Source organism: Lemur catta, chromosome 22 (genome assembly GCF_020740605.2).
Source record: "Lemur catta isolate mLemCat1 chromosome 22, mLemCat1.pri, whole genome shotgun sequence".
Taxonomy (NCBI): domain Eukaryota; kingdom Metazoa; phylum Chordata; class Mammalia; order Primates; family Lemuridae; genus Lemur; species Lemur catta.
Genome location: NC_059149.1, coordinates 3,933,024 through 3,944,297, shown reverse-complemented (window position 1 = coordinate 3,944,297; position 11,274 = coordinate 3,933,024). Strand labels below are relative to the sequence as shown.

General features: G+C 34.5%; 1 protein-coding gene across 1 annotated transcript in view; it reads left to right on the top strand.

Annotated features, from left to right (window-relative positions):
- The window catches only part of LOC123626719 (putative coiled-coil domain-containing protein 144C), a 34,370-nt gene continuing 23,096 nt past the window's right edge, over positions 1-11,274 (top strand). The window contains exons 1-4 of the mRNA XM_045535952.1: positions 1-57; positions 2,526-2,595; positions 4,789-4,862; positions 8,172-8,335. Coding sequence (XP_045391908.1) covers positions 1-57; positions 2,526-2,595; positions 4,789-4,862; positions 8,172-8,335 — 365 coding nt within the window. The remainder of the gene's footprint in view (positions 58-2,525; positions 2,596-4,788; positions 4,863-8,171; positions 8,336-11,274) is intronic.

Here is an 11,274-nt window from a genome sequence, read left to right as displayed (position 1 = left end):
ATGTCTGCATTAGAGTCTGGAAAAAATGAAGATGCAGAATCACCTCAGGATTTGGAGGTACTGTCTATTGTTGTTGTTATTTTAAAATATAAGTATCAAATGATGTTAGAACCTAAAAGGAAATGTTTAGACTTTATGTTCTCAGCTCTGTTTATGCCCGTAAAGAGTTATTTTCTTGTATTTTCAGCTCACAATTAACAAATTGGTTATTATTGCATAGTACAATTCTTCTCACCTGTGGGATTCATTTAAGAAGCTACTATAGTATAGTGCAACAAAATAAAGCTTAGAAAAGGAATCAGTTTGGGTTCCCAAGTTAGGTTTTTCTACAACAAAAGAATTATTCCAGGTCAACTTATGATCAAATGAATCATTCTATGTTATATGTGGGTGTGTAAAAGTCCTAATGATAATCAGAGAGAAACTGTTTGAACGATTGTCTTTTCCAACGTGGAACTTAAAAAGATAATATCTGCAACTTGAAGGTGTTCGTATAATTGGTTTGTTAAGTATAGATCTGCAAACAACATTTCCAGAGAAGGAAAAGTGTGGGAACAGTAAATATGCAGGACTATAGTAACAACAGTTCAGTTTAGTGGAGTTTTAATAAGTAGAATTCATTTTTAAAAATAGAACACATTGGATATTTTTGTGGCATCCATGTTTGTACTAGTGTCAGCATAATATAATGACAGTGTACATTGAAGTGACAACTGTGGAAAGATATGGGAAGGGTCTGATGATAGAACAGCTGCTGCACAGTGGTACCAGCACTGAGTGGAAGCCAGAAGACATGTTAGTGTCCTGGTGCTGTCGCTTAGTAGCCATGCAATCTTGAAAAAAATGAATGATGTATCCTATTCAGATATCAGTGACCTTCTTCATAAATATGGTACTAACATCTATTCCTTAAGTACACGCAATGAACAAATGTGGTAAGAAACATAAAAACATTTTGTAAACTGGAGAGAGTGTTTATACCAATGAAGGACCAAATGATTACACTGATATTCACTGACTTAATAAACGCTGAAAGTACTTTTTGCAAACCAGAAGGCAGTAGTCCTAAGAAAAGAATGGAAGTTATAGCAAGCATATGGATTCCTAATTTTGGTTATGTTAAGTTTCCCAGCAGACTATTACCAGAGATGTCCTGTAGGAATATAGTGATTTGATGCTTGAGACCTTCCTGATGGGATTTTAAATGTTTTGACGTTGATTAAATGTCTGTTATTGAGTACCAACTACATGCTGGGAAGTAAGACACTGAATATACAAGATGAGGGAATATTCTATAGGGGTAGGAAGAGAAAAATAAATAAACAACAAAGACCTATAGGTCATTATAAGTTCTGCATATAAAGAAAACCGAGACTGGTTAGAAAATATTGAGGTAGTTTGTAGTTAGGATGGGGATGGAAATGTGAATAGAATTCTGTAGTCAGAGAAGATCTTTCTGAGAGTGACATTTACATCACCGACTTTCACATGACTAGGAATGAGCAAGCCACGTGAAAGTCTAGGAGGAGGACATTCTGGACGGAGAGATGAGTGGATCACATCTCTTCATTTTACCCTTAACATCCTGGAATGACCAGGAAGCAGGAAATGGGACAACCACCATCCTACTCAATTATTATTAAGTATAGAAAAAATGTACAAATAAGTGTCCAGCACCGTTTAGATGCTTTGTGAATAAATATTCTTATTATTCTCTCTTCATTAAGGTTTGCTATTCTTTTTTGCAGTTTTCTTTTTAATTGGGAAAGAGTTACATGTACATTACTTTGTGTATCTCTAATATTTGTTTGCTTTACCTTGTACATGTGTAACATTTCCTTGGTTTTATTGAAATATGACATAAAAATATGTTTTCTTACTACTCCATCATTTTATTCATCCGTTTATACTATCAGTAAAAATTTTATTAAAAAATATTTAGATATTTGCAAGCCCTTGTTTCCAAAATGATGCAGCTTGTTAAATGTGCTGTTCTTCCTGAACTTGACATACTCTGATGTTTGTTATCATGCTAGGTATCTTATTTTAACACTAAACATTTGTAAAGTTAAAATTATTCTAAATATTTAATTATGTAATTATTATAGTAGGTGTATTGTATGTATGTATATATATTAAATACTCTTCTTATTTTTGGTGGGGATTGTAAAGTACAATCAGGTATTTTGAAGTTACTTCCTTGTTGAAATGTGCATACCCATTAATATTTTGTCTGTGACCATATTGCCTTTTTCCTCCATTCTTGGTTTTCAGAGTCAATAGCCAGAAATAGATAAAAGGTAACCTTGAGCTGGATAACATATGTGAAGTTCCCTGTACAAATGTTTTGGTTTTTCAATACATACTTCTCTTATTTTTCAGTCTAATTGCCTTTACAATAGGAAATTCAGGTAGTTTTAAGAATATGATTGGAAAATTTTGATGGAATTCATTATTTTCATTTTTTAATTGAAACTTATTATTGATATTAATTTTAACAGAGTGTCTCCACGAATCTCCCACAGAAGTATGGTGGTGATTTACGGTGGGCTGCAGTTCACAAACAAGAATACACCATAAATGGACAAGTAGAAGGTAAGAACCATATTTTATTAAAAGAAAATCATTTAACAGACTGTTTATTTAAAAACATGTACACTGATACATTCTAAAATCCAAAGAATATCATCAAGCCTCAAGAAGCAGGCATATGTAATGGAGGGTGGTCAAATAAAATAATTCTTCAGAAAAAGGAAGAGCAGAGTGTTTGAAATGTGGGAAGCATATAAAGTGAGCTTCCAATACCAGAGTGTGTCAGAGAAGTATAGCAAACATTTCTCACTCTTCTTACCTCCCTCATGTTGGGAAGGCACTAAGGATTGAGGCACCTAAACCTGCAGCACTATCTTTTCTATACCATAGAGGAATAGAAGCATATGTGGTCAGCTGTACACATGCATAATTTAATGTGGTTTGAAATGTTCTTACTTCATAGGGTAGAATTAGTACTGCTCAAGATAAAAACTTTAGAAAGAAGAAGAGAATAGGGTCAGTTATGGAGAGATGAGGGAAGATAGAGGCTGATAAGCAGCCCATTAGAAACATTATGACTTGTAATACAATTTCATTTGTAGGGACATGATAGGGAGGAACATGAGGCTAGATTCCAAAAGGGTCAGTTCAGGTAGAGGAATGTGGAAGTACACTCAGTGTAGACCAGAGCATCTCAAACTTTCATCAATCAGCTGTGTTAAAAATGCACATTCTGAGTCAGCAGCTCTGGGATTCTGCATTTCTAGTAACTTCTCAGCTGATGCTCCTGCTGGTGGGCCTTGGGTATAGACTTCTTTTTAGAGAAATCTGGAAGAAGAGCCATTGGATAACAGTTTAAGACATTACAGGATCAGGGGAAAACATTATTTTGTTATCATTTCTGAGCATGTTTGTAGCCAGAGGGGAAGGAGCCAAGTGATGAGGAAGGAGAAATTAGAGATGTGAGGTACTACTGCTAAAGGAAGAGAAAAGATGTGGTGGGAATAATAAATCAAAGATGTTGAAGGAGGAGAATAAGGGGCACAGATCTCTACATGACTGCTGTAAAGGAAGAAAGATTGTGAGGGGTGAAGGAAGGAGGAATGAAAGAAGTTAGGAAGGTGATTTTGGAGTTGATGAGGAAACTTGGGAGGACTTCAGATGACTTCATTATATTTACACTCAAACACAAGCTTAGATTCTTGCTGCTTTAAAGGTTAGTAGAAGCAGGAGGGAGTGCTAGAATTCGGGTGAACAATACTAGTTTATTTTTCCTCCCCATAGCTGTCAGACAGCAAATATACATGTTGCATTAATATTAGTTAATCAAATGAGATTAATTTGAATATAGAAGCATCAGCTGCTTTTTTAAGATAGCTAAATTTTTGGTAAGGTAATTGTTTCATAAAAGTCTTTTAAAGACTACTTGGTAACCAAACTAATTTTAAAAAGAAAAAAAATTACAGAGTTCATTCCTTGAATACTAAATTTGTTATTTCAATATAGAAAATTTATTATACATTGTTTCTTAGATGTGGTGTTAAGGCTTTTTGTATGTGTGTGTATCAAGAAAGTTTAAGATGACTAACCCAGTGGATACAAGAAACGTAGGCATACCAATGGCCATATAACTAATGAAAAAGGTGAATATTTTCATTAACTAGCATTCTGCAAATGAATCCAAGCTGATCAGATCAGAATAGTTTTTCTGATGAAAGATGAATTATGCTCTCAACTGCATTGCAGCTGAGTACTTCTAAATCGTGGGACAAATTGAAGAACATGATAACTAATTATAGTATAATGGTACAAATGATTCTGCTGGGTTGTGTTACAGATATGCTGTAGCATTCTCCCATCAGCTTTGATGGTTACCCCCTCAGGGTCATGACTTTCTCCGCTGATTAATGATCCCTTTTCCCCTCATCAATCAGCATGTTCACACAGATCTATGGCCACTTTTCTGTTCAGTTAACAGACATAGCTAATAGTTAATAGAATTTGTGAGTGAATCTTTGAGATGTTGTATGCCTTGGACCAGGTGTCTCCCCAAGTGGTTTCTTGAAGTTTGGGTTTTTTTTCTTTTTTTAATTAGAAGTATTTCTTAAAGAAGTAAGTATTTCATCATAGATTTAGCTTCATTTAAACTCTAAATTTATACAATGAAAATTTTATTTTCTATCTATTTCTATAATGACTGTCTTTTACCTCACTCTTCTAACTAATCCAATTTAATTCAATGTATGGATTTTTTAGCAGAAGAAGACCTAGAAGTGACATCAGAGAATGAGCAAGAGAGTCCTGAAGGAAGTGAAAATAACCAGCCACCGGTATGTAAAGATTTAAATTTAAATTTCTGGTTTAACATAATTTTCTTCATTTTAATAACATCATTTTGCACTAACCTGTTAGAGTAAATAATCATTTACTATTTTATAATTTTATTTATTTATATTTTTATTTTTCCAATTTATTTCTTTATTTATTTTCATTTTTCAAAAAAATTTCAGAATATTGTAGGTCTACAAACATTTTGGTTATGTGTAATGCCTTTGCATTGCCCAAGCCAGAGCTACAAGTGTGCCCATCCCCCATACAGTGTGCTGTGCGCTCATTAGTTATGAGTTTACCTACCCCCATTTATAGTAGTTATGCAACTGAAAATATTCTTACAATCTCTAGTAATTTATTGCTGATGTTTACCTTGGAGTTGAGGCATATGTTTTTCCAAATTTTGTTTACTCTTCCATTTTTACAACTTCCTTACATGATAAAGAGTGTGACATCAAATATCGAATTATAAGCAATAGAAATTATGAGTAATTTAAGAGTGATGACCACTGAGTTGTATTCATGTCAAAGGAATAACCATTGCCAGTGGTTCAGAATTTTCAGTTTTATGTTATCAGTCATTAATGGCACGGTTAAAGCTTTCTTCTGCCTTGTGGTCTGTAAGTGACTTCATCGTCTATGTCCAGGGTGAGAATAGGGTCATAAAGTCATCTGTACTGTCTGTTAAGGGACTCATATCTTTAAGAAGGGGTCCTTTGGTGTTAGGGTACAAACAACTTTCTAACTTGTTTTAATGTGGGAAATCATGAAATGTTATTATATTTTTAAATTCACTGTCATTAGGAGACTTTAGACTGTTAGTGGCCTCTGAATGGAGGTTTTTTCCAAGTTTTTGGTGTTAATCAGGAAAAGAATTTTAGGATGGACCATGAAAGTCAAGCAGGAAGCTTTATATTGAATGATTGAAAGCCACAGTGCACTCTCTCAAGAGTAAGAGAGTGGGCAGGCTTTGAAAAGAGCATCTGCATCAGGAGGAAGAGGTTTTTGGTGTTTTGAAGTCTTATTAATCGAGGGGAGGAGTATTTATGAGTAAGGGGCTGACTTTTGCTATGAATTTGGGTAGTAATTCCTAAAATTGGGTTTGCTCTCATTTTAATACTGTATATGGCTGTCTTTGAGCCATCATGGTGATTTCAAGGGTGGAGCAATTGTAAAACTCCAGTAATAATTGGCCTAAGTTCATGTAAAATGAGAGAAATCATAATGACAAGCCAGCTGAAGCTGGTTCTTGCCTATGGTTAACAGCCCCTCTAGTCAGCTCCTGTCTAAGGGTTATTTACTTTAACATCTGCTCCCACTTTGCAAGTCCCCACATGTGATCTCAGCCCTGTCTCTGAAACTTCTCTTCTAACAAGACTATATTAGAACTAGTCTTAAGCAGATTGTCCATCTAGATTCGTGACATTATCATCTTATGGTATATCATTTGAATTAACATTTAAGAAATTCCTTGTCTTTCTAATTGGTGTGTTGATTTTGGATCCTAATAATTAAAAGTGTGACACTCTCCAGTTAGCAATCTTTAGAAAAAGTACTTAAGTGCTACCCTTTCTACTTTCTCTTCATCAATTGCCTGATCCATTCTGATTTTCTACTTATAAAAGTTCATGGGTAAGATGGAGTTATCTAAAGATATAATTGTATATAGAAATAGATTTTATCTGTTATCTAAATGATAGGAGTTCAGAATATTTTTTTCGTAATCATTATTCCTTAATCAACCTGTTTCTCCATCACCAGTCTTCCAAGTGGCCTAAGGACTGGGAAGCTAATTCATTCACATGCCATATCATCTGAACAAGAATAAATGTAAAATAAGTTAATAAAAGTATGTAGTAAGGTCTAGGATTTTTTCACCCCCTAGTGACTTAAACATGAATTGCATTTATTTGAACAATAAAATGAAAATACAGTGGGAAGGAAGCAGTGACTGAGAAGAGATAAATATGTGTCTAACCTTGAGAGTTGCAACAAATATGCCCAGCCAAGTGAATCTGTTTAATGTGCTTTTATGTGTGCAAGGTTCATCTATTTGATTCAAACTGTTGGAATTTGAAATTCCATCATGACCACTTTAAATATTATTGACCAGAAACATATATAGTTCCACATAGCTTTTAAAATTGCCACTCTCAAATGTTTGTGAAATCAGAATTTACATTATGTTGCAAATACGGTATAAGATTTGACAAGTATGATTTGATCATATGAGTAGAAAAATCCCCAGCCAAAAATACAGTGTTTGACTCCAAAATGGAAAGGTGAGTTCTGTACGTTGAGTTTTAAAGCTATACAAAAATCTAGAGATACTCTTTTTTAAATGTCAATGTAGATGAGGCCTGCCCCCCAATTAAGGCATTTAGTTATTTTGCCAAAGTCACACAGTTAATTTATCTGACTAGTTTTTGAGTAGTTTAATCTCGTAATTTACCTGATTCAGCATGATGCAATTCCACTATCTCTCTTTTTTTTTTTTGTCACAAATTGCTAGGTAATGCCACTTTAGGAGCTTTGAATGAATCATTTAATCTTTCTCGGTTTTACTCCAGTTATCAGTAGGTGAAGGAGCTAAAGTAGATAATTACTTTATACTGTACATCCTCCAGCTGTAAAATTGTATGGCTATTGAATGTGAAATTTGGGAAGCATCTCATTTTTCAGGACTCCACACCAGCAACTGAGCAGTTGCACTCTGCTCCTTGTGTGGTGACAAACTTGGTTCATATACATTTGTGTGTATCTTCATCTTTTGATATTTCTCTATCCAAATGAAAAAAGAATGATAAATGGCAGTGACAAAAGATTAACTTGGTGCAGAAAAGGGAAAGCTTTTTCTCTGTTCCTGAAGCCTTACAATATTGCATCCTCTAAATCTGGCCATTTAACGTAAAATCCAGGTGATAAGACAGAAGAAGACGTGATTTATGTCTTTGTCTTTTTCTTTCTGTCTCTGCCAGTCAAATGGGGGCCGAAATTCCTATTATCCAGAGAAGAATGGATGTGAATAACAGCAAAAAATCAAGAAGGGCCCTTTTAGAAATTTGGGAAAATTCTGTTTCATTCACTCAAACAGAAATGAAGTACACTTTATAAAAATTTCAATAATACCATAATAATTATAATTATATGATAATTATGTACAATAATATTCAAGAAGTACAAAATATTTAATGATTAAAAATATGACAGTTAAGGTGAGTCAAGGGATAAAATCAATGAAAAGAGAAAAAGTTATTCTTATTGATAAGGTAATAACAATTATTCGTACTATCAAACTTTCATTAAAGGTTGAAGAAAAGGAGAAGCACAAAAGCAATAAAATGGCAGCATCAGAAAACCTATGTGATGGTGCTGGTGATGACAGTGACGATGATGCATTACTTCAAGAAAGAAAGAGTAGAAAAACTGACAGTCGGCAATTTCCTAGGATGGAGAATGAAGTGTGTGATAGGTAAGCCAGTAGCAATATTTAACAGTAGATAATTTTACTGTACTATACAATTAATTCTAATTGGACTAATATTCATGATTAACAAATTTTATGCTTTTCATAGGTATATTCAGCCTTGCTCGGTGATCAGAAAAATGCACATTTATGATGTAACATATTTTCCAATCATACTGGGATTTTATTAAAAGATTAGCAGTGTTGGCAAATGTGAGGAAAATGCATTTTGATACACTGTTGGTAAATAAAATTGACAAATCCTTTTTGAAGTGTAATTTAGTAGCATGTATCAACACTTCAAATATGTCACTCCTTTGGCCTACCAGGAACTTAGGATCTGGGACTAGATGCTGCAGGAAAACATGACTTGTAGAAACACACGTAAACACATACGAGTTAAGGACATTTATTCTATATTATATATAACGTACAAGAAGCCAATATATTCATAAAATAGATAGCCTATGTATGTCAAAGATCTATAATATATGTGTGTTCAGCATATTTATACAAGTGTGTTACGTGCATACATGTATATGCATGTTAAAGATAGTTACTGTAACATCATCATCTCAAAAACTTCGAGGTAGTCTAAATACCAATCAAGAAGGAAATAGTTACATTGTCATGTCCATATAATAATGTCATATGCAACCATTTAAACAACAAAGTTAGATCTGTAGTGTACTGATTACTTCACAATTGATGGATATTTAAAGCATATAGTTTGATGACACATCTTAAGCAAATTATGTTAGAATTCTTGTAATATCTGCTGAGGTTCAAAAGGATGCTGCATGCTACACTGCAGCTCTACCTTGTTCCCAACAGAATTGCTAATTATTGATTTGTTGGGGTTTTGTTCTCAATGCATGAGTGCTCACCTGATGGATCCTCACATTAATCCAGATATTGCCAAGGGATTGCATATCCATATCCCATATAAACATTTTCATATTTTGGGTAAAACTTACTAAAATACATCAAAGGATCTTTAATCTCCTAACCAGGTATTGGCCACCTCATTCTGTAGAAAGCCAGATAGTAAATGATTTAGGCTTTGTGAACCACAGGGCCTCTGTTCATTGTAGTCCACAAACCGTGATAGACAGTAAATAAATAGACACGGTGGTGTCCCAATTAAACTTTACTTATGAAAACAGGCAGCGGGCTTGACTTGGCCCCAAGACACTAATTTGCTGACCCCCGTGCCAACACCAAGGTGCTGCTAATGTGGTGAATCTTCTTTGTAAAGATAGCCTGAATTCATGGTATTAACCTTCCTTTTAAATATACGTCAGTATGCATCATACCGTATTTTCTACAGTGACTTTATATGTTACAAACCTTCAGTTTAAAAATGAGCTTATTTTCTGCATTTACCCCTTTTATTCCTGTCCTTGAATCAATATTTTAGTATGAGTGATTGCTTTGTATATTTGATGAGTATAAAATATCCTGCAATTGGATGATGTTTCTAAAGGCAAAAATACTACTTTTGAATGTTTTGGTGTTTCTGTGGTCTTTTTTATAAGTATGGGCAAAAGTATAAGCAAAAATCAGCTTATATGATCTAGAAATGTTCATAGGATCTTGTAATTCTATAATTTTTGTGAATTTATTCTTTAATACCTTGGTCTGGCGTTTTTTAAAATGCCATATGTATATAATTTGGAAACCTTTAAAGTGTGAAAATATACTATATAATTATTGTATAGTGATTGAAATATATAGCTAAACAAGAAGAACATTAGAGCGTCCATGATCATGCCACTTAGGTATGATGGCCTTGAAAAAACTGCCTAGTGTCTGCACATGGACTTGAATTTCTTTGCCATTCACTCTTGAACTCATTCCAGCAATTTTCACTCCCAACTCTAGTGCAAAATTGGTTTTCTCAAAGTTCCCACTGATTTTCACTTTAATAAATCTAGATATAATTTCTGAGACCTCATTTTACTGAATCTGTCAGCAATCTTTTCCCCAGTGAAAAACTCTTTCTTCCATAATCCCTTTTACCCTTGACTTTCAGGATATCACTCACTCACCTGGTTCATCCATCTTAGTCTGTTTTGTGTGTTCATCCTCACACCCCACCTTCCACACATTGAAGTGTCCCAGGGCTCAGTCCTCAGGCTTCTTTCTCATGAATTTTACTACCTTGTGTGTGCTAATGATTTTCTTAATTCCAGACCTATAGACAAAACTGCCTACTTGACCCCCATCTTTGGTTAGCTATTAGGTATCACAGCTTACGAGGTCCAAAATTGAGCTATTGATGTTCTTTCTTATACCTCACCCTCATCATGGAGTCTTTCCTACTGGAGTTAATGGGAACCCTTTCAGTTAGTCTGGCAAAAACTTTTGTGTAATCCTTGACATCTCTCTCTCTCTCATTCTCTCTTTTTTTCTCACTCTCTGTCTCTGACATCTCATACCAAATCTGTCAGCAAATCTTGTCAGGTCTTCCTTCAAAATAAATGCAGAAACCATTCACAGATTCCTTGTCTAAGCCACCACCATCTGCTGTCTAGATGAGTGTAATGCACTGCTAAATGGTCTTTTTTTCTAGTCCTCTTTCCATCAATGCTTAACCCAGTGCTCATATTAAAACAAGTCAGAGGATGTCATTCCTCTGCTCAGAAGATCCCAATTGCCTCCCATTTCAGTTAGAGTATATGTCACCATTCTTCTTAATACCTAAAAGGTAGCACATGATCTGATCTTTAGTCCCTCTGCCTTAATTTTCCATTTTTTTTTTATCCCTTTAGCTCTGCTACTGCCTCATTGAACTTCTCACTATTCCTTAAACTCTACAGGCACACCTCTGTACTTGGCAGTTCTGTCTATTTTAAATGGTTTCCCTCAGAAATCTTTCTGGCCTCTTTTTGTCTATTTCTTCAGTTCTTTCCTTAACAACTGTTTTCTCAGCAAGGCTTTTT